General features: G+C 41.5%; 1 protein-coding gene across 3 annotated transcripts in view; it reads right to left on the reverse strand.

Annotated features, from left to right (window-relative positions):
• Positions 1 to 1,495: 1,495 nt before the first annotated feature.
• The window catches only part of PARP15 (poly (ADP-ribose) polymerase family, member 15), a 30,668-nt gene continuing 8,958 nt past the window's right edge, over positions 1,496 to 23,205 (reverse strand). The window contains exons 4-12 of one of the 3 annotated variants that reach the window (XM_011971563.1): positions 22,834 to 22,868; positions 22,297 to 22,375; positions 21,004 to 21,153; positions 18,338 to 18,400; positions 16,567 to 16,734; positions 11,105 to 11,308; positions 5,930 to 6,063; positions 2,965 to 3,139; positions 1,502 to 2,342 (exon numbers count right to left, since the gene is read on the reverse strand). In XM_011971563.1, coding sequence (XP_011826953.1) covers positions 2,053 to 2,342; positions 2,965 to 3,139; positions 5,930 to 6,063; positions 11,105 to 11,308; positions 16,567 to 16,734; positions 18,338 to 18,400; positions 21,004 to 21,153; positions 22,297 to 22,375; positions 22,834 to 22,845 — 1,275 coding nt within the window. In that variant the 5' untranslated portion in view covers positions 22,846 to 22,868 and the 3' untranslated portion in view covers positions 1,502 to 2,052. Of the gene's footprint in view, positions 2,343 to 2,964; positions 3,140 to 5,929; positions 6,064 to 11,104; positions 11,309 to 16,566; positions 16,735 to 18,337; positions 18,401 to 21,003; positions 21,154 to 22,296; positions 22,741 to 22,833; positions 22,869 to 23,205 lie in introns of those variants that run through there. The other 2 variants (XM_011971562.1, XM_011971564.1) reach the window with 2 other exon arrangements.

The raw sequence follows: 23,205 nt of genomic DNA on the forward strand, positions 1-23,205 counted from the left end.
TATATTTCCTTCAGGTATGTTACAATTTGCAGCAACAGAGCATTTTGACTGTCTTGTTGAAGGTAGATTAGGATCTTTGCATCTCATATTCTAACCTCATATTTATCAAGAAATATAGGTACCTTATTTTGACACGACATGTAGGTAGAAACAGGCAATGAAATACTATGCAACCATTAAAAATAATATGTAAAATATTTAATGACATGAGGAAAATGATACACTGCAAAATAAAACTGATTATTAAACTATAAATGATTACATTTTTAAAAATTTTATAATTCTATATACATAAAAATAGGGAAAAGATATAAAGCAGAATAACTCTGCCATTAAAATTATGTGTACAGAAAAAATAACAACACAGGAGAACAACTTGTAATGTTAAATGAAAAATGGTAGAAATAATATCATATGATTCATGACTGAACAAAATGTGATTTTGACTTTGTTGAATTTGGACAGAGAAGAAACTGGAAGGGAGAACATGAGAAATTGGCAGTGGTTTTCCCTTAGTGCTGGAATTATGAATGAGTTTGGTGAGATATTTTTCTTTATACTCTTCTGTCCTCTTTAAATGCACATGTAATTTATTTATGATAATGTAAATACTTCTTAAATGTCTGTAACTTTTCAAAAGTGATGCTTCAGGATAAATAAACTGCTAGGCATTTTAAGAATTTACATCACTCTAATATACTGGAGGGAAGGGATGGATCTGAAAGGCTACCATCGGTAAGAAGAATAAAACTTGTTCTGTGTCCTCCAGAAGTCTGGACAGTGATCAGCAGGTAATAGACATAGAGGAACTGATTTCAACTTTTGAAAAAAAGAGTTTTCCACTAATTAACACTGTCCCACAGTGGAATAGGTTCCCTCAAGATGTTGAGTGCTGAAAGTGATCAAGCAGAGGCTAGAGGGCTTCTTGCCTGGGAGCAGGGGAGGGTTGGGGGAGAAAGACAAGAGGACAGTGGGGTAGGTGACCTCTAGCATCATTTTGGCTGCTAACATTCTATCTGTGCATTCATTTGCTCATTCACACAGCTTCCAAGCTGACCCCCAGTGATCCTTGCCAATGTGTATTCATGTTCTTGTGCAATTCCCTCCCAGGTTGAACAAGATGATCCAAATAATCAATAGGATACTGCGGAAAAGATGGTGTATGACTTCAATCATAAAGACTTGGTAGCTTCTGCCTTGCTCTCTCTTGAGTTGCTCACTCTGGAGTAAGCCAGCTCTTGTGTCATGAGGACACTCAAGCAGCCTGTGGAGAGGCCCGTGAGGAGAGGAACTGAGGACTGCCAATACCTGTGAGTGATTCACCTTGGAAATAGACCTCCAGCCCAGACAAGCCTTCAAACGACCACATCCCCTGACATCTTGTCTGTAACTTCAGAGAGACCCTAGCAGAATGACCAGGTAGGCCATACCTGAACTCCGGACCAACAAAGACTGTGTGGGATTAAGTCACTAAAATTGGGGATAATATTTTTACACATTTTTACCTGAAATGTAAACGGGTAAAATCTGTTATGATTTGTTCCATAACAGAGTTAATATTCTGTGATCCAGTCATTTCAGCTGAACTATCGACAGGTTTTTCTTAATAAGGCAAAATCCCCAGCTGTTACAGATGCATAACAGTAGCCTCTCCACTTAAGTAGTACAGTTTAACCCGCCACCATTCAATGTCTTAATATGTTCCAAGTAGAACAGTGTCATCTGGGCTTTAAGGTGATGTATCTTGTTTTTTTTTTCTGATGGAAAAAGAATAATGTGCTTTTTATTCTCCTACAGATTTGGTGTCTGTGAATAGCTGTAGCTCTAACTGTGACATTTACCATACATTTCTTAGCTTCCACCCATCAATTTGCTGAGAAAAAAAGGTATGCTACAAATTGCAGCAATAGAGCATTTTAAAAAGGTAATTTTCAGCATTTTAGCACCTGAAAGGGAAACTTTTGTCTGCTTAAACAGGCCAAAAGCAAAGACGAAGATTGCATGTTGTTCTCACAGATGACTTAAATAATCTCTTTGATGATAAAAATATTTTTAACGCCTGAAAGTTATGAGATATTCTGGGTAAGCCTGATTATCAAAGAATATCACAAATAGCTTTGGAGATTGTGTATTGTTTGTCACCGAGTCAAAGAGATCTGTGGGATTGTGAGGATTCTTGGGTGGAGGGGTAACTAATCCTGCATGTCCCTTTGTGAAGACTCCAGTAAGTACTCGCACAACGTACATGTGCTTTCTCCCATTGCTGTCCGGCTTGGAGTAGGTGTCGTTGGCAGAATAACTGGCATCCACAGCAAAATAGGTTCCTTTTCCATAGAATACAGCTGGAAAGAGAAAGACAAAAACCTTCCTAAGAATATAAAATTACACAATATGTAGAACCATGCCCAATCTGACAAAATTGTTTTCTAAATGCGGTTCTAGCCAGGTGTGTTGGCTCATGCCTGTAATCCCAACACTTTAGGAGGCTGAGACAGGAGGATTGCTTAAGGCCAGGAGTTCGAGACCAGCCTGGCTAACATTATGAGATCCCTTCTCTACAAAAATAAAACAAAATTATTAGCCAGGCATAGTGGTGTATGCCTGTAATCCCAGCTACTCAGGGGACTGAGGTAGGGGCATCATTTGAGCTCAAGAGATCAAGGCTGCAGTGAGCCATGATCTTGCCACTGCACTCCAGTTTGGGTGACAGAATGAGACTGTCTAAAAAGAAAAAAAAGCCTCCCCCCGAAAAAAACCTGCACATTAAAGTTACTTTTCTTCATTTCTAAAATTTGCTCAATCTTCCCTCAGAAGGTTGCCAGTCTCCTTTATAGTGAAACACAGCGAGCTCTATTCTGACAGTGATAATACAGCTGCCAACCATGGTTCCACACTGCTTGGGTATGAAAAGTCTGAAACTATCGTTTGCCTCGTTCTGATCAGCCAGATTACTCGCTTCCTTACCATTCTTCCCAGCATAACTTCGATTAAAGCCATGCTGATTGACATATGTCACTGAGTCTGCACCTGTCCCATGGAAGAGGAGTCTCTCATTATTCGTATCATCATTCTTGATATCCATTTGCCTTTTCTTTACCTGGTAGCTCTGCCAGAGAAATGCATTCTGTATCCTCTCAATCTGCAAGTGACAAAAGACAAAATATTTCAGAAATGATCTTAGGGCTCAGTGTATTGCACTTGTTGTGGATTTAAAACAAGCAATATGAAAAAGAAGGAAGAGGAAGAGGAGTTGGTGAAGGAAAAGGAGAAGAGAATACAAGTAGACAGCACATTCAGAGAGTAGGCAGTTTTCCGCCTTTAGAGAAAGATGGTCTAAAAGTATCTATTAGTATCTATGCTTTGTAATAGTGCTTGTTAGTATATATTTTAAATAACATAATTTATAGTTTATATCAAAATGATTACCAATATATATTCCCTGGAATTCCTGGAGATTCGCTGACATTCAAACACCTACTCAAAAATGTGTAGTTATTCAATAGCCATGTCCTTAACTCCTTCTCATCTTCCAACTCATTCCATGTGGCTTCTCCTCATAACAGTTCTTTCTGTTAATGCTCCAATTATGGTCACAAATCACCTTATAATTGCCTGATCTTATGACTATTTTTTTCTAGACCTCTGAATAGCATTTCAAACCATGAACCATCCCCTCCTTAAAACTCTGTTCTTTCACTTCTTTTCAAAATGCCACTCTCTACTGGCTCTCCTTCCTCCTAGGAAACAGAGTTAACATCCATTCAGCCATCACCTACTGAACATCTCTATGAATCAAGCTTGTGTTGGATCTCTGCCTTCATGAAACAGTCAGTCTAATGGCACAGGGGCAGGGGCAAGGCAAGAAAACTAACCACTACCCCACAGAGTGATAAGGGATGGTCAGGAGAACACACCTGGAGCTATGAAGTTATAAGAACGGGCTCCAGATAACCTGTGTCTGGGAAAGGAGGAGGAAATCTGAAAGGATGATGTTCTGGAAACAGAAGAAGAAGAGAGGTTCAAGAAGAATGGAGTGAGTACCTGGGCAGCTGTTGAGGAGAATCCAAGCCATAAAAGGTAGGAAAGATGTTCTGCTGAAAGTAGCGGAGGCCTCTGGGAGAGAAATGAAGGTTTGCAATGGGGAATGTGTGAGGGGGTGACTGGAGGAAGCAATGAAGGATTCCAGGCAGCCTGGAGGGTCCAGCTGAGGCTGGGGATCATGAATTAGTAAGGATTTCATCTAGGAGCAGCAGGAGAGAAGGTAGGTTATGGAATTAATCCAAAGTTGGGGGTTTTCAAAAGAAGTATGAGCCAAGAAAGTTGCAGATACTGGGTAAACACAATTGAAATGAGGTTCTTGCACATCTTGTACAGTCATCCTTCAATCTCCATGAAGGATTGGTTCCAGGACCGCTGCAGATACCAAAATCTGAGGATGCTCAAGTCCCTGATATAAAATGACATAGTACTGTATTTGTATTAATATATAATCTACACAATCCTTCCATATACTTTCAGTCATCTCTAGATTTCTTATATTGCTTCATACAATGTATTAACAAATGCCATGTAAATAGTTGTTACATTGTTTAGGGAATAATGACAAGAAGAAAAAGTCTGAAAAAAAAAAAAGAAAAAGTCTGTACACATTCCGTGCACTCAACCATCATAGGCCTCACCACACTTTCCATCCAAGGTTGGTTGAAATCATGGATGCAGAACCCATGGATTCAGAGGTCTAGGGCTGTACTTCCAACAGCTTTTAACACGACGAGGCATCTCCTCCTTTAAATTCTGTCCTTTCTGTAGGATGTCTCTATCTCCTGGTTCCCCTTTCTCAGGAATTAAGCTCATTCATTCAATCAAGTTTACTCAATACATATCGTGTCCTACTATGTGCTAGACAGCTTCCTAGGTACTGAGAATGAAGAAATGAACAAGATGCAACTCCTACCTTAAGCAGCTCACTGTCTACTCAGGGAGCCAGGCACGTGAAAGGTTATCAAAGTACCTTATAAGTGCTGTAATGTAAGTGCATAGTTACAAAGTACCACTTTATAAGTGCTCCAAGAGGTAAGTACACAGTTCTATGGAAGCGCCAACAAGATTTTAAATTACTAGGATGCCACACCCTGTTCTGATACACATGGTATGATAATGACCTCCTATAGTTTACTGACTAATGTTTTTACGCAGCATAGTGGACATTGTGGTAATCTTCTAAACATACATTCTACCTCATCAGCAACTTCTGGTTTGAGTGGGATTGGCCCTACTTATAGTTCTAGGATGGCGTCTAATTGAGTTAAACTAATCAGGATTTCAATATGGATCACACATTGATGGCATTTGATAGCTCAGGCCCAAGCCAACAAGAACAGGGTATTCCCTAGACATGGAGATAGTTGCAGTGGTTGGGATTCTTGTCCAGTAACTGCAGGACAGGACAGAGTTGTCTTCTATGGGTTGTGAATGAGAAAGCAGAGATCCTCTAATTGCTGCCAGCAGCCACCCAACAACCACAAAGAGAGTCCAGCCTTAACACAAAGCTGACACTGAGGACAGCAAAGCTGGAGCAACTGGATCCAGGACACCATCAAGCCGCTGGATCAGACTTCTCCAAAGCCCATCCTACTTCGGGACTTTCCACTAATTTCCGACACAGTTCTCCTTGTTTAATCAGTTTGAGTGAGTTGGTTTGTGACTTGCAGCTGAAAGCATCCTAACATACACATGTGACTTGGAATCTCCTTCATTACTGCTAATGAGTAAACCGTGAGATTTGAAGTCTGTGGAGCTTGAGTAAGTCTAATTCCAGTTAAAATAAACATAGTAAGGTACAAAGGAAGGAAAGGTGTCATTTAAAAAGAGATAGCTTTTATGATAATTCATCAACATTTTTAAACAGTAAATTTTAACACAGTATTACCTTCTCTATTGTGTAGGAAGAACAAGTTTGGGTGAACTTGTCCTTTATGGTATTATATTCTGGTTGTCCTGGGTCTAGCTGGATCATGCGAAACAGCTGATGATTCATGTCAGTCCAGTGTTCAGGAAGATTATCTGGAAAGTCAGCATTTGGTCAAAATACAACATTCATTTCCAAAGACCTCTGAAAATCAGGGCACCTCCTATGCTCTTGTCTCTCGTCATCCAAACCTGGTCTTTAAACTAGAAGTTACACGTTTCACAGTTGCTTCTTCTATTATCCTCAGTTGAGTAAACCCAGATGAAGTGAATGGTCTGACATCAATATGACACACAATATATTCATTAATGCTCTAGCTAAAATATTTAGATAAACTTAGATCCACTGTAGCTTGAAATTGTAATTTTCCCAGAGAGTTCTATGGAATTAATTTTGTAAGAAACTAATATGTAAACATGAATGTTAATTTCTAGGTGCTTTTGCTTTTATCAGTATTATTTAATGTAGTTCTCTTCTATTGTTTTGAAAATGATTACCCTGCTAAAGATATTTAAAGTACATTGTTCTGTACCCCATCTTATACACCAAGCAGAGAAAGCAGCATGTAAAGAAAATAGCAGATGTGCTAAGAGAATGCTTTCCCATAAGGTGATCATGCCTGGGTTTCCTTTGCTTTTCAATGGCTTCCTGGAACTTCTAAAACACCAAGGCTAGACATCAACTTGCTAAGATAGCAGGACTAGTGTGAACATGGACACCCTGCATTAGAGACACACCACTATAGGTAAAAACCAAAGGATTTCTTCCTTACAAACAAAGCCACAATTTACTCCTTTTTAGTGAAAGATATACCCAGCCTGAGAGAGGGATCCAGGGCACTGTCTTCCTGTTGAGCAAGTCCATCTGGGGTAAGTTCTCGTGACACAGGGAGGCATCTAACCCTAATCAGTAAGCTCTTTTCAAACTCTATTTTTAAAGTCGTTCTGGCAGTTTCCCACCAATAAGGTGTGTGGTTTCTGAAAGCTACATTCCTTCCTTTCCCCCACTGTCCATCTCCTTCAGGATCTTTCTGCCTAATCATTTCTAACCCAAGGCCTTACAGTCCTTTTGGATCTGCTGCTTCCTTTCCCCCGAATACAGCAGGCAAACCTGGGAAGTAAGGAGGTGAAGGTTTTTTGGGGGCTCTCTATTCCTTTCATGCCCTGAGGTCGGAGAGCAGGAAGCTATCAGGACTTGGAATCAGAAGACTAGATCAGCCTCAGCCTGTGACCAGCCGTATGATATTGAACACATATAACACCACTTCTGGGTGAGTTTTTATTTTCTCATCTGTGTAATGGGAATTGTAAGATAGATCCCATGAGCTCTATCTACCACCTCACAGGATTGTTGCAAAGTTAAAATATAGTAAGGAGTCTGAAAGTGCTTTAGGGAATGCCAAGTCCTTTGTAAACATAGGGTTATTATTCTTAAAAACCAATTAAGCTTGATTTTTTTACATCCCAGAGGTATTTGCATATTATTATTAATAATTATTATTTTGCGATAGAGTCTCACTCTGTTATCCAGTCTTGAGTGCAGTGGCACAATCATGGATCACTGCAGCCTTGACCTCCTAGGCTCAGGCAATCCTCCTGCCTCAGCCTCTCTAGTAGGTGCGACTACAGGCACATGCCTCGCTATTTTTTTTTTTTTTTTTTGTAGAGATGAGGTTCTGCCATGTTGCCCAGGCTGGTCCCACTCCTGGGCTGAAGCAATCCTCCTGCCTTGGCCTTCTGAAGTGTTGGGATTACAGGCATGAGCCACAGTGCTCAGCTGGTATTTGTATATTAACAGGGAATAAAGCATAAAGCCAAAGGTATTTTCTTGGAGGAAAAACATTTAAATCATACCCTTAAGCCACACCAACCTACTCTGTCTTCTATGTACAAAAGATGACTTTGGCTAGACAATTTAGAGGAGAGAAAACAGAGTCCCAGGAATACTCACCCAGCATCACATGGAAGGTCATTACCAAAGTAAGTAGCACTGTTGACTTGCAGCCCAGGGCTTCACAGAAATATCATGGTAACTACCCTTTTAAAAGTGTTTCCATGTGCTAGGATTTTCCTGAGCCCTCTTCCCATACAGCTCTTTGAAAAGATTAGTGTTTTTTAAAACAGGGGTCCCCAAATCCCAGGCCACAGATTAGCACTGGTCTGTAACCTGTTAGGAAGCAGGCTGCATGCAGGAGGTGAGCCGCAGGCAAGAGAGCAAAGTTTCATCTGTGTTTATAGCTGCTCCCTGTCATTCACATTACCGCCGTCTTCTGTCAGATCAGCGGCAGCATTAGATTCTCATAGGAGCTCAAACCCTGTTGTGAACTGTGCATGCAAGGGATCTAGATTGTGCACTCCTAGTGAGAATCTAATGCCTGATGATCTGTCACTGTCTCCCATCACCCCCAGATGGGACTGTCCAGTTGTAGGAAAACAAGCTCAGGGCTCCCACTGATTCTACATTGTGGTAAGTTTTATAATTATTTCATCATACATTACAATATAATAATAAAAAAAATAAAGTGGACAATAAATGTAACGCACTTGGATCATCCTGAAACCATCCCCCTTCATAATCCAGTCCGTGGAAAACTTATCTTACGTGAAACTGGTTCCTGGGGCCAAAAAGTTTGGGGACCACTGTTTTAAAAGATAAGCTCTACTTTTGAATTCCTGGTGGTTCAGGATAAATGCCCTCAGCTGTGGGGATGGGATTAAAAACCAAGATCCCAACCGAGCACGTTGGCTCATGCCTGTAATGTCAGCACATTGGGAGGCCGACAGGTGGATCACTTGAGATCGGTAGTTCGAGACCAGCCTGGCCAACATGGTGAAACCCCATCTCTACTAAAATGCCTGTAATCCTAGCTACTCAGGAGGCTGAGGCAAGAGAATTGCTTGAACCTGGGAGGCAGAGGTTGCAGTGAGCCAAGATTATACCACTGCACTCCAGCCTGGGCAACATAGTGAGATTCAGTCTCAAAAACAAACGAACAAACAAACCAGATCCCTGGCTCTGCCCCCAGTCTTCCTCTCCTCACTGTTTATTCTCATGGATAAGCCAATCACACTTAAGGGCTTCAATCCCACCTACTCACGTGACTTCCCAAATCTATATTTCTAATATCTGATATACAGTTGGTGCTCAATAAATAACCTCTGGACTCAATAAATAGCTTTAACATACATTTGAAAAGTAATTGTGTATCATCTGCACAAATGAATCTCAAAGCTATCCTCTTTAAGTTCTTTTTGAAAAAGGGCTATATGTTAAATCCTTACTAAAATTCCAGTTTATCTGAGCCAACAAACTTCCTTTTATCTGATATTTCATCTGTATTATTCCTTTTCTCTAACAACAAAGATGACGTAATGCAGTTTTATTGTGGTTTGTTTTTGCCTCGGGTGCCAGAAGTTCAGGTTGAAATCAGTCTTTCACTGCATTGACAACCCTGCTGTCTCAGAGGGTCAGTTGTCTGCTCATTTTAGTCAGTTTTTTGTTTGCTTCTCTCCTCAACTTCACTGTTTTGTTTTTTAAATTTGTAAGTCTGTTTAAAATCTTGATGAAAGCAAAGAGTGATGAACCAGTTAAACTTTATATTTTACTTTACTGATAATGACTTATTTACTGTTCTTAAATTTAAATAAAAATTTTCATCTACAAGGACCAAAGGGAAGAAGTGTTAGTTTATATATCCCTAGATACTGTAGTAGGTACATACTATTTTTATATGCCCAGTATCCTTTTCTCATCTTCTGGTAAAAGCTTTCTGAATTTCCTCTGGGGAACAGCTATTCCCCCATTGCTTCGAATGGTGACCCCGTCTAGCTGAAGTGTGGAGTATGTGACTCTGGTTTGGCCAATCAGTGTAATTCTGGTTCCCTGCCTGCAACGATAACCTAAAATGGTCCAATCAGAAAGACTCTCAGCGCTTAAAAGACCTCTGTTCCCTGGCATCATGTTCCTGGATAAGTGTATATCTCCACTGGATATACTCTTTCCTCTTGAAACTGACTGTGGAAGGATGTGGACCTAAAGCTGCTAGCAGCCATCTTTCACCATATGAAGCCCGAGGAAAAAGACAACACAGCTGAGAAGAGAATGAGAGATGAAGAAATTCAGGGTCTAGATGATATTATTATATGAGCACCTGGACCAAACTGTACCTGAAGCCAGGAATGTGTGGGTTTTATAATAACATGAGTTATTGAATTCTGCTTTTTGCTTAAGCCAGTGTAAGTTGAATTTTCTGTTATTTGCTACTGCAAGAACCTTTACAGATCCAACTATTATTTTCATGTTTTTATTGTGTGTGTCCTACATGTATTGTGTGTTGTAGCATGCTGAGGAGAATACTTGTCAGGAAATAAATGTAGAGAGAACTGACATTCCTCCTGACAGCAGCAGATAATAATTCTCAGTTTAGGGAGGCTGCTGATGGCACATGTGCCTTATCACTAGCAAAACCCACAGCGCTTTAAGGGTGAGTGCTCCAAATGGGTGAAAATAGTGATTTCAAGAGGAGGCTGCAATCCTAGTTGTTTTAATAGCAGTACAAATGCCACAAAATAGGGGAAAACGAAATCAGAGGAAGAGGTTGGTACAAATACTTAAAGTATAAACACACCTTACAGAGTAGCAACTGGGTATCTGGGAACTGTCTGGCTGCTTGTGATGTAGTACACAACCAGCTGACCCTAGCCACTCCCTTCTTACATCTGATTTTATTCCAGGCTAACATGTCTATAGGTGGATGATTAGCAGACCAATATTAATCAGCTAGTTCACAGCTCCAAAAGGCAATGAGGGCCAATACCAACCAATCAATGAATATTGGCTAGACCATTGGCTAGAATTTGCAAAGCCTCCTCCCTCTTTCTGCTTCCTCACTTCCATTCTCTTCCTGTTTATTTGCCATTCCTATTTCCCAGGCATGATTTTGCCTCTCAGGAAAATAATCAGTTGACAGGAGGTTGCGTTCTCTAATTTTTGTACTTTTCCCATGGGTCATAAAAACTTATCTGAAAAGTCCTAAAACAAATAGAAAACTATAAACTCAGTGTACATTCACACCTAAACATTTTCTAAGTGATTATCAGAGCCAGCTAGGTGATTTTTAAAAAGTAAACATCTTACATGTAGTCATGGAGAATGTGGATTGAAAGTTCGGTGATGCAGAGAGGTCTCTTTTCATGCTGTCGTAGAATACATTTAGCAGCTTAGGTTGAAAGATGACAACTTTAACGGTTTTTAATGATGGGGTGGAACGCTGCAATGAGAAGTCTACAATAGCATCGATTATGTTATCAGCAACTGTGGCTGGATTTTTTCCAGCATTTCCTGAAAAAAATTTAATGACAAAGAAGAAATTTCAGCTGATGTTGGTAATATGATGAAATTTGGCACATGCAGTTCTCAGTGCTGAGAAACAGGAAAACCCCTGACAGTCAGGAACTGATCTGACACTCACAGCTAGTTGATGTTCTTTAGCTGAATACAAACAATTTCATAGTATATCATCCATGTAACCACTCTGACCATGATGAATTAACACAAAAACAAGACTACTCCATAATTATGTCTTATCATAGACAAAAACATGAACCCTGTCCAAATCACAGAGATGGCCAAACATCCCCCATCTTGACTAATAAGAGTGATAGCTGCTAGGCCAGCCGTGGTGGCTCACATCTGTAATCCCAGCACTTTGGGAGGCTGAGGTGGGCGGATCACAAGGTCAGGAGATTGAAACCATCCTGGCTAACATGGTGAAACCCCGTCTCTACTAAAAATACAAAAAATTAGCCAGGTGTGGTGGTGGGCGCCTGTAGTCCCAACTACTGGGGAGGCTGAGGCAGGAGAATGGTGTGAACCCGGGAGGCGGAGCTTGCAGTGAGCCAAGATTGTGCCACTGCATTCCAGCCTGGGCGACAGAACAAGACTCCGTCTCAAAAAATAAAAATAAAAAAAGAGTGACAGCTGCTGCATTACCAATCATACATTTAGCCAGAGTGCATCCTCCTTCCTTCTAGATATGACAATCATAGAATTATGTCTGTTTCCTCAAAGTCTCTGATCCAGAGAAAAGCCCCACTTACTTGAGACTGCCACAAAATCACCTAAAACAAGCCCAAATCCATTACGTTTTCTAACACTCTCCTACTGAGATGCTGCAAAGCTCCCCATGGTGTGTGTTCCTGGTGATCTTTTGCTGATGGGCATTGGCAGTGCAGAAATAAGAACATGTGATCTGGATGCAGAAGAGCTGAGTTTATGTCCTGGCTCCACTACTTACTAGCTGTCTGATCTTCAGTAAGTCATTTGATCCCTCTTGAAGTTAGCTAGGGCTGCGGTATAAAAAGCCATGGACTGGTGGCTTAAGCAACAGAAACTGATGTTCTCATAATCCTGGAGGCTAGAAGACTGAGGCCAAGGTATCAGCAAGGTTGACCTGTAGATGGCTGTCTACTCTCTGTGTCTTCACATGTTCTTCCTTCCATACCTGGCAGTATCCTAATGTCCTCTTCTTATAAGGACATTAGTCATATTGGTTTAGGGTCCACCTTAATGGCCTCATTTTAACTTAATTAGCTCTTTAAAGACCCTATCTCCAGACTAGGTGCTCACGCCTGTAATCCCAGCACTTTGGGAGGCCAAGGCCAGTAGATCAATTCAGGTCAGGAATTCGAGACCGGACTTGCCAATATGGTGAAATTCTGTCGCTACTAAAAATACAAAAATTAGCTGGGCATGGTGGCGGGCACCTGTAGTCCCAGATACTCAGGAGGCTGAGGTAGGAGAATCACTTGAACTGGGGAGGTGGAGGTTGCAGTGAGCCAAGATAGTGCCCCTGAACTCCAGCCTGGGTGACAGAGCGAGACTCTGTCTCAAAAAACAACAACCAACAAACAAATAAAAAACAAAAAACAAACAAAAAAAACCCTACCTCTAAATCTGAGGTACCAGGGTTAGGACTTCAACATATGAATTTTGGAGAGACACACTCAACCTATAGCATCTGTATACTTCAGTTTGCTCAGCTAGAAATTGGGGGTAATAATAGAAGGTAATAGGTAACAGAGATAAGAATATGGTAGCTAAGAATACAGTAGGTAAGAATATAATGGTAAAAAAAAAAAAAACATGTAATAGTAAAAAGCGAACAAGCAAGCAAACAAAAAACAAAACAAAACAAATGTAATGGTAAAAATTGTGCAGGATTTGGGACCAGGCGGCATGGCTTTGAACCTAGCTCTGTTGCTAGGTTGAACCTACCTCAAGTTCCTCATCTACAAAATGGGGACACAGAGTTTAGGATGGATCCAGGTTTTGAAATTTATATGTCTCAGAAAAAGAATAAGTATGTAATTATGTATAACAGTGAATATTTAGAATCAGAAAAGAAATCACAACAAAGTATATCTTTTAAAATGCTGAAAATTGTATTCCTAAGGCAACTTTCCTTAGCTATATCGTGTAAATGTTTATAGCCACCCCAACATCACCCAGTGCAAGGGGAAGTATGAGACGTCAAAGTGGGGAGAAATAGTGGTCTTAATTCATGATGGTTAAAATATCCTACTTTTTAAATTTTACTAAGTCATATAACCAGGTGAAGACATTATTAGGGCTTCTCTCAGGGTCTGTTAAAAATCGTGTGCAAGTGAAGTCCAATAACTTAAGCTTCATTATCTTCACAATAAACTTGTCTTTGCTAATAGTTTCCATGTCATAGGTACCAAGACCAACCCTCCCAGTTTCCCCAGAGCAGAGAGGCTGCCTGCAACATGGGACTTTCAGTGTTAAAACCAGGAAAGTCCTGGGAAAACTCAAAAGAATTGATCACCCTATATAAGGTTACTGTAACGAATACATGAGCTTTGACATATAAAACACCTAGAACATGTAGTAAGGACTCAATAAATCTTAGCAATTATTAATATTACTACTAAAATTAATGTAGCTATTCCAGCTACTTCATGGGAGTTTAGTGGTACTCAAAATAGATTGCGCCTGGCAAACATTTCTTTTTTCTGTCCGTCTTTTTGTTTTCGAGATGGAGTCTCACTTTGTTACCCATGCTGGAGTGCAGTGGTGCAATTTCAGCTCACTGCAACCTCTGCTTCCTAGTTCAAGCAATTCTCCTGCCTCAGCCTCCTGAGTAGCTGGGACTATAGTTGCCTGCCACCACGCCTGGCTAATTTTTCTATTTTTAGTAGAGACAGGGTTTCACCATGTTGGCCAGGCTGGTCTCGAACTCCTGACCTCAAGCAATCAAGTGATCCACCCTCCTCAGCCTCCCAAAGTGCTAGGATTACAGGCGTGAGCCCCTGCACCAGGCCTGAGAAACATTTCAAAAATGTTCGTTGAAATCAATGGGGAAGAGAAAATCCATGAGCACGTCTGGAGGGATCATCAAAATCACCTGTTATTCATTCCGCCATTCAACAAAATTTAAAGGGCAATGATTCTTCACTCAACACAGGGCAGAGAAGACATAAAGATCTGGTCCTTCCCTTTTGAGGATCTCACAATGTATTCACAGTCGAAGAGGCCTGGCACAAGCATTTCATGGCCTCCCACTTCCTCCTCTGGGGTTTTGCACTTACCCTCCTCCAACACTTAGGATTACTGGTTGGTTCTTTTGCTGATTTTTCTGCCCTTTCCCCACCACAATCTACCTGTGGGCATTTTCCACTGTTCTGGTTTCAGCCCTCTTCTTTTTCTGTATGCAGTCCCTTGACAGGTTCATTCCACCTGCCCAGTTGCAAACCTTCCCATTATGTGGCCGATCACACCATGTGATCTCTGCATTGGGTATCATTCTCGGTTACTATGTCCTGCATCTGTTCCAAAATCACGAACTCCTGGAGAGGCCAGAGCTTACTCCATTCTGTTTGCCCAGTGCCAAGTAGCAGAGTGCTTGCCCTGGGTGATGGCAACAAAACAATTTGGGTTTGTGAGAGCTGTAATTAGCCAGATGGTGTGGGAGAGGCTCCAGATGGGGAGAAATGAATGAACAAAAGGAACAAAAAGTGGTAACAAAATGCTTGCAGCACGTTCCCCCTGGCTTCCCTATTGCCCTCATTACCACTGATAACAAAAGGTTATAACTAAAGGTTATAGGTGTTAATAAGGGCAGTGGGGAAGCCAGGAAGAATGTACTGCAAACTTTGGAGGGTGTCCTGGGGGTTATACGAGAGGGGCCTGGGATACCTGCAGGAGCATTCTGTTTTAATCTGGGAAGAAGGAAGTCTACAGAGTTGAGCTAAAATGATGGTGGTGGCTCTAAGATCAAAAATTTAATTGCTGAAAAACTCTCTTAGATTAATGGTAATCTGTGGCTACATACTATTAATACTTCCCAAGGAAGAAGCCCTCATTTGCATGAGAGTGACAGGGGACATGGATGTGAATGAATCAGGAAGTGAGTGACCAGTAGCACTGTCAACTAAGAAGAGCAAATGACTGAATGATACGATAGAGATGAGGAAAGCATTCCTAGACACTGTGAGCAGGACAAACCTGAGCTTGTTGCTCATGGGGAGTGACTGCATCTTACTCATGATTTTCTCCCCAGTGCCTTGCACAGAGCCTGGGTAACGGCATTTCAATTCAACGAACGCATGAATGAGGAGCCGACTGGGAGACATTGAAGTAAACCAGATGGGGGAGGTCTGAAGGGTTTGGAAACGAAAAGAAAGGCTGGAACTCAATAACTCTCTGGAAGAAGATTCAGCAGGACTTGCTGACTCTGGGGGTCTGGGGACACAACAAAGCAAGGATGGCAGGCCAGGGTAGCTGGGAGCGTCATGGCACCACTGAAGAAGGAAACGAAAAAGCCTGAGAGCTCAAGAGGAGTGTTTGTTTTCAAGGGAGGATCATGAGTTTGGATTCTGATGTAATGAAGTTTCTAGTAACAGAAAACTTCCCCAGAGGAGATCCTGGAGAGAATGAGAAATGCTGATTTGAGAGTCAGTGCAGAAATGTTACCAGATATGAGAGCAAATGAATCCCCCAAGGGGAAAAAATGAAGAGTGAGAAAACTATGAAGTTAAGGACCAAACTTGGAAAGATACTTAGGGAACATAAACAAGAAAGGGGTGGGCTCAGCGGCCCATGCCTGTAATCTCAGCACTTAGGGAGGCTGAGGCAGGCGGATTGCTTGAGCCTAGGAGTTTGAGACCAGCCTGGGCAACATGGGGAAACCCTGTCTCTATAAAAAAAAAACAAATATTTGCCAGGCGTGGTGGTGCACACCTGTGGTCCTAGCTACTTGGGAGGCTGAAGTGGGAGGATTGCATGAGCCTGGGAGGAGGAGGTTGCAGTGAGCTGAGATCATGCCACTGCACTCCAGCCTGGGCAACAGAGTGAGACTCTGTCTTGAAAAAAGAAAGAAAGAAAGAAGAAAGATGGAGGAAAGAGGCTTGGGCCCAGTAGCTGGTGGCGCCCTCCGGATCTAAAAGATGGCCTCCTCTCTGATTTACATCATTGTTGCCACCTTCAGATGGACTCAGCATTGATCTGCTTAAGAGTGAGACTAAATCTAAAGGGATTTGTATCATTCAAATTTTATTATAGAGTGATAAGCTGCAAACCTGTTCCGATGGCTGGAAGGGAAACTGATGTGTACTTCCTCTGTTCACACTCTTCTAGAACACTGGTGACTGTTTTCCTGACATCATTTTCCCCAAGAACATGAATTATTATTTTGCACTTTAAGCGTCCACCTTGTGTAATTATAAAATCTCCGTGTGGCTGTGCAGCTGAAAAAAAGGGAAGAAAAACAAACATGCAGCCCATTAGTTACTGGAGGCAACACTTTGATTTTTGAGAAATGAACATAGCTGACATCAGTGAAGGCTGTGAAGCCCAGCCTCCCTCGAGCCTGTTGGTTTCATTCACTGGACTGTGACAGCCACATTTTCTTTACAATCAGAATTCTCGAGCTCAACAAATACACTGTTGAGTATTTGGAGTGCTGTTCAAAAGCACTTTATCTGCATTAATCTGCTCAATCCTCAAAACAAGCCCGTGAAGCAGGTACTGTTTTCCCATTCACACATGAAACAGCCACAGAGAGAGGTAAGGTCAGCAGCCAAAGATTGCCTGGGACTTGAACCCAAGCAGCCAGTCTCCAGAGCTCTAAACCCCCACTCTGCTGTCCCAGAAGAGTAAAAAATAACGTGGCTCATTCAGCCACGTTAATTTTTGAAGGAGGTAAAAGCAATGAACTCTGTGGCACGGAGGTGTAAAAGGATGAAAACTTCTCCTTCGCTCAGGACTCTAGAGCTCTTGAGCACATGGAAATGACCAGGGCCATTTTAAGGCATTGCTTCTTTGGTTCAGACTGCTCTGAGTAAGGCTGGGGCCGGCAAAAGGAAGGAGGAGAAGAGTGGATCCCTGCCTATCCCATCCTGCCCTCCTGAGGAGCACCCATGCCCAGGCACTCCCTAGGGCCCCTCGGGTGTCCTTCTCACCTCCCTCCCAGGCAGCCTCCTCAGGCTTTTCCAGGTTGTGCAGCCCACCTTCATCCTCTGGTCCTGCCTCCCAGGCACAGCGAGCTCTCCCAGTGCTCCAACTCCTGCTAACTCCTCATGTTAGTGATCAAATATTATCTTCCTCTGTTCTCACTCCAGAGCTTTATTCACTCCAGAGAAATTTCTTAATCAGAGGAGAGCTACTAAGATAGGAGTTTCAGGCACTGTAGCAGGTCAGTTGCAGGAATACATTGTCAAACATGGTGCACTATGACTTCTTGAAAGCACATTCACAGCTGACTGTCTACCTTACTCTGCAAGGGGTATTTTAAAGGACAAATAGTTTATAATCACTACCTTAGGTTCCCCACTCAAAGTCCACACTCATTCATAAAAGGATTAGAAGTTGGTTATATGCAGTTGTGTTGGAAGAAGTAGAACAAGGTTGGGGAAAGTTTGTACAGCACTTTACAGTTTACAGAACTTTTCACATTAATTGTTCCTTCTGATCCTCAAAACCACCTGTGGCACAGCTTTCCCACACTACTTATTAGTAGAACTTTCCTACTGATGAGAGAAGCAAAGCTCTTAGCAGTTAGATGACGTGCCTAGGATCGCTCAGTAAATGGCAGAGCCTGGATTATTAGGACCCAGGCCTGCGTTCTTTTTACTACTCAGGAAGTAAGAGACAGATGAGATGGTGGGATAAAGAACCTCTCCCCCATAGCCTCCAAGTCCCACCACCTGTGCCTGCTCTTCCAGTGAACTAACCTTCTTTCAAAGTTTTGCTCGCTACTTATTCCACCCCCAGTCCTCCTGTACATCCTCTCATTGTAATCTCAGCCCTCTGATTTTCAAGTTTGTAGTCAAAAGTAACATGTGCCCATACCTAGTACAGCACATTCATTTTCCACAGCTTGTCCAGCACTCTCTAAAATAGCTTTTGACACACCTAAATAAGACATGTTAATGGTAAAAGGCATCAGTTAGAATTCAATAAGTGGTTATAGCTTTTGTACATTAGACTTCTGCTCAACTCACCCTTTTGTGCATAATCCATTGACCACCCCCATGCCCAACCAACTGCTGTTTCTATAGCAACCTCCACCCAGTGGCTGATGAACAGTCTGATCTCAGTGCCATGGAAGTGCCCAGGATCTGAAAGGCTGGCATCTGCAACTTTACCTTCTCTATTTATACAGGACTCTTTTTGCAGTTATTCGAAATTTTTTGCATTCTACCCTTATTATTTTGTAAAAATGAATGAAAATATAAAAATAAAAGTTCTGATACTAATGAGAAGCATGGATCTCAAAACTGTAATAAAATCAAGCACTTTACTAAGTTATTTGATTCCCTGCCCCATTCAGTTAGACAGATGGTTTCAGTTCAGTGAATCTTCCAGTCAAGGTTGTAGCTTCACCACTTTGGTCAAGTCTAATGACAGCTGGGTTCAGTGGTTAAAAACATGGACTTTGCATTTCGACAAATTGGGTTGAAGTTGACTCCAGGATTTACTAGCTTGTATGTGACTAATAAGTTCCTCATCTGTTACACAGAGGCTAATATGGCACTTCCCTCACAGGGTTATTTGTACATTAAAAGAGGTAATGGATGAAAAATGCTTAGCACAGAACCTGGCGTGCAGAAAATATTGAATGAATGTTAGTTGTTTTATCATTATGAAGATATCTATATATCCTTGATTATGTGTGTGTGTTATAAAATGTGTCTTTTTAAAAAAATCTTTTTTCAACTTGTTTGTTTTGGTCTCTGTCTTTGCTGTGAAGACTTTTTTCAAATGTCAAGTGATCTTCGCCAGTCCATTCCTATTTAAGAGTGAGCTTAGAAGTTCTACTCAAGAAGGCGGGTTGACCAGTGGGCTTCAGTGTAAGGCAAGCAGGCAGCACCTGCTGTCTGCTGCTCTGGGATCCACGCAGGGAGAGGGGCTGGGCACTCAATGTTTGGTACACAGATGTTCTCTTAAACAGTTTTCAGTCTAGCTCCTCATCTCACCTATGCCTGGTGCCCTAAGTCCAAAATACCTCTGGTTCTGTTTCTCTAGAGAATAAACCTCCCATCTCTGGCCAGGGAAGAGCAAGGAAAGTTACTGCTGTATAGGATGGGGGATCCAATCAAGTAGTCTAATTGCTACTGATCTTGAATTTCATTCAACCTTGTTTTTATCTCTGTACTTGCCCCTTGCCTTCCCAGATACCAGCAGCCTCCAATTCCTGTATCTCTGGGGCTACTCTTCTCTCCTGCAGGTACTAAATTTTCTCTACTCCATGGCAGTTACCACTCTTGGCTAGCAGCTCCCCATCATCTAAAAATTTGTTATCTTCTGTTCATAGTTGTTTTCCTTCCAATGTTCTTTTTTCTTGTGTGTTTATATCCTTTTCATTCCTTTACAGTTGTATTAATGGAATCCAAAAGGGGATGGGGATAAATGCATAGGTTCAATTTAGCGTGTTTCAAATAACCAAATGTTATTTATGTCTACATTTTAAATGACTGAAAAATAGAATGACCAATGAATTAAATGGATATTCTACAGATTCACTTCTGCATGGTAAGTTCCATAATATTTTTCAACTTGGAAAATATTTAAATTCTATTTCTATTTATGTTTTACCTTACCCTTTTAACTTAAAAGTCAACGTTTTATAATATACAAAAATTTAAGAGGGCTAGGCACGGTGGCTCATGCCTGTAATCACAGCACTTTGGGAGGCCAAGGCAGGCAGATCACCTGAGGTCAGGAGTTCGAGACCAGCCTGGCCAACATAGTGAAACCCCATCTCTAACAACAACAACAAAAAAAATTAGGTGGTGGCGCATGCCTGTAGTCCCAGCTACTCAGGAGGCTAAGGCATGAGAATCACTTGAACTCGGGAGGCAGAGGTGGCAGTGAGCCAAGATCACACCACTTCATTCCAGCCTAGGTGACAGAATGAGACTCCACCTCAAAAAACCCAAAAAGGTTAAGAGTGTATGTGTATAAGTTATAAATTAATAGACATATGAGGGGAGGGCATGCCTGAATGTGTTACTATGATGGGAGTGGTCAAACATTTCAGGGAAAATAAAGAAAAAGGTTTGTGTTTCATTTCTGGGTCAGTGTAATGTAGAGAAGAGAAGAACTATGGGAGGTGAGTTGTGAATGCCAACTGGGTTGCATAAAAAGGAAAATAAAAATAGAGGAACTTAGAGGTACTAAACTATACATGTGGAAATTCAACAGTCCAGAGCTGACACTAAGTACCATGCGTCAGTTACACTCCACCTTTATATCAGTTGACACCCCATCTCATCCTCTCCTGGGAAATAGGTGTTTGACAGGCAAAGAAACTGACACTCAGAGAGGTTAAGTGACTTGTCCACAGCTATACATTGGTAAGTGACGTAGCTGGGATTCAACCCACATCTTCCTGAGTTCAGGGACTACATATTTTCTACAACACTCTCTGTCTACTCAGGGCAAATATTAGCCACAATTTCCCTTCCAGAAATTAGTCATACTAATAATTACAATGTATTGCTTAAATAAAGTACCTGATTTCAGATTAAATGTCCTTGTTGTTGAGTTGACAATAACATCTACCTGTTCAGTTTTTATATCTCCAGTAGCAACCTGAAAAGTAATTGCACCAATTTTCATTTCATATGCTGTGAAATAAGGCTTAGAGACAGTCCCGACCACACCTGAAAAGAAAGGAAATAGGTAAAGAATGGGCTGGCTCAGCTTCTGGAGGAACAGCACTCATCTTGGGGCCCTATTCTCTTCCCAGCCCGGCCCTCTTTCTTTTCTCCCAACATAAACCCAAATTTTACCGTATCTCCTGGCCTCTTAAACAGCTAGGTTTTCTTTTTAAAGGAAATTAGAAAACAATGCTTTGTGACAGTTAGCATATCTACATTTTCTGAGTTACATAGGATGAGGCAGAAATATCCGATTGTGCCAGTCTGTCTACTGGCAAGAGCTGCTGTGGTGTCGAGAGAGGAGTGAGGAAAAAAAGGCAGTGTAAAAAGGGCACTGTCCTTTCTTGCAGACAACACTGCTAGGAGGGTCTTTTATTACCACAGGTGTAGCAATATAAAGGTTGCTCTGAAATCCCAGTACTTTGGGAGGCTGAGGTGGGAGGATCACTTGAGGTCAGGAGTTCGAGACCAGCCTGGCCAATGTGGTGAAACCGTGTGTCTACTAAAAATACAGAAAAATTAGCTGGGTGTGGTGGTGCACACCTGTCATCCCAGCTACTTGGGAGACTGAAGCAAGAGGATGGCTTGAACTGAGGAGGCAGAGGTTGTAGTGAGCAGAGATCACGCCACTGCACTCCATCCTGGGTGACAGAGCAAGACTCCATCTCAAAAAAAAAAAGACTGCTCAGAGGAAGTTACGTTTAATCTGTTGACATATTACTCTCCACTCCACACTCTGAGGCTTACAACTTAGATATGCCACTTCAGCTCATCCCTTAAACCCTTTAGATCTACCTTTTGACATTTATACAGTGGCAACAGAACCACCTGCCATGGGGCCATTGTACATGTTAGATAATATACCATATAAGACAGCAATCAGTAAAGTATAGTGTGCCAGGCACAGTTTGGTTATTTTTTATTACCATTTCTTAGAAACTGGTTTCATTACCATTGATTTGGTTCATGTTAATATGCGATTGCTTCTTTGTGTGCCCAGACAATGGGACATGCTCTAACACCTCCTCTATCACAGATTTGTTCTTCATGTGAATTAGCTTTGCCTCCTTCTATTGGACTTCAACTACCACTGAAGAGTTGCTCAGCAAAAGGAAATATTTCCTTAGCAGAATGACTTTACCAGACCTTGGGTATCTCCAGCCGTGGGAATCCTGGCCTTGTCGGGATTTATTCTTGACCATTTAGTGAATTCATCTAAAAATGCCTGGAAATAGAAATAGTTACTGACCACAACAATGTTGTGTAAAAATATTAATCCAATTCTTTGGAGCATTGATCATCCAATATCAAAGAGTTAATAACAATAGTTCTCAAAAGATTTCCTCTTCCTTCAGAGACTTCTTAAAGGATTGCAGCTCAACCTAGGAATTTTCTCAGCAAATAGCAGTGCTGATTTACTTTACCCTGGGAGTAATCTAACACTGTCCAGGCAAGTATGTCAGCAGGGGTGCTGACTCTGGCTCTGCAGGAAGTCACATGCCTTTTTTGTGACCACTATCAGTTATCCCTCCTCTTTTGAAACTCCATAATTCTAATCTCCTACATCCAATGCGCTGAGGGCAGTGTAGAGCATTTGTAGGTGAGCGGGGTCAGGGCAACAACGTTCCTTGGCATCTCTGGCTGTTAGGTACATTCTGGGGGTGATTAACAACAAACACATACAGTATGCTTCATCTCTTATGTCCAGCCAAAGCCTCCTGAATGAAAACATGAAAATTCACAGTAGAAAACCTCAGACATTGAAGTTTTGTTTAGAAATCAAAAAACAAAAAGGCATTTTGGTCGTGTGAGTGATAAAACTGAGCAATGGGTGACAGAGTAGAGTTATAAAGTTTCACTTGGGTTGTATTCATCCATTTTCTTTCTTTTCAGGTATCTTTGGGACTCTTTCTACTTTTTTCTCTTTCTTTCTCTTTTCTTTCTTTCTTTCTTTCTCTGTCGCCTGCCTTCCTTCCTTCCTTCCTTCCTTCCTTCCTTCCTTTCCTTCCTTCCTTCCTTCCTTCCTTCCTTCCTTCCTTCCTTCCTTCCTTCTTT

Source organism: Mandrillus leucophaeus, unplaced genomic scaffold (assembly GCF_000951045.1).
Source record: "Mandrillus leucophaeus isolate KB7577 unplaced genomic scaffold, Mleu.le_1.0 Scaffold123, whole genome shotgun sequence".
In the NCBI taxonomy this organism is placed as follows: Eukaryota; Metazoa; Chordata; class Mammalia; order Primates; family Cercopithecidae; genus Mandrillus; species Mandrillus leucophaeus.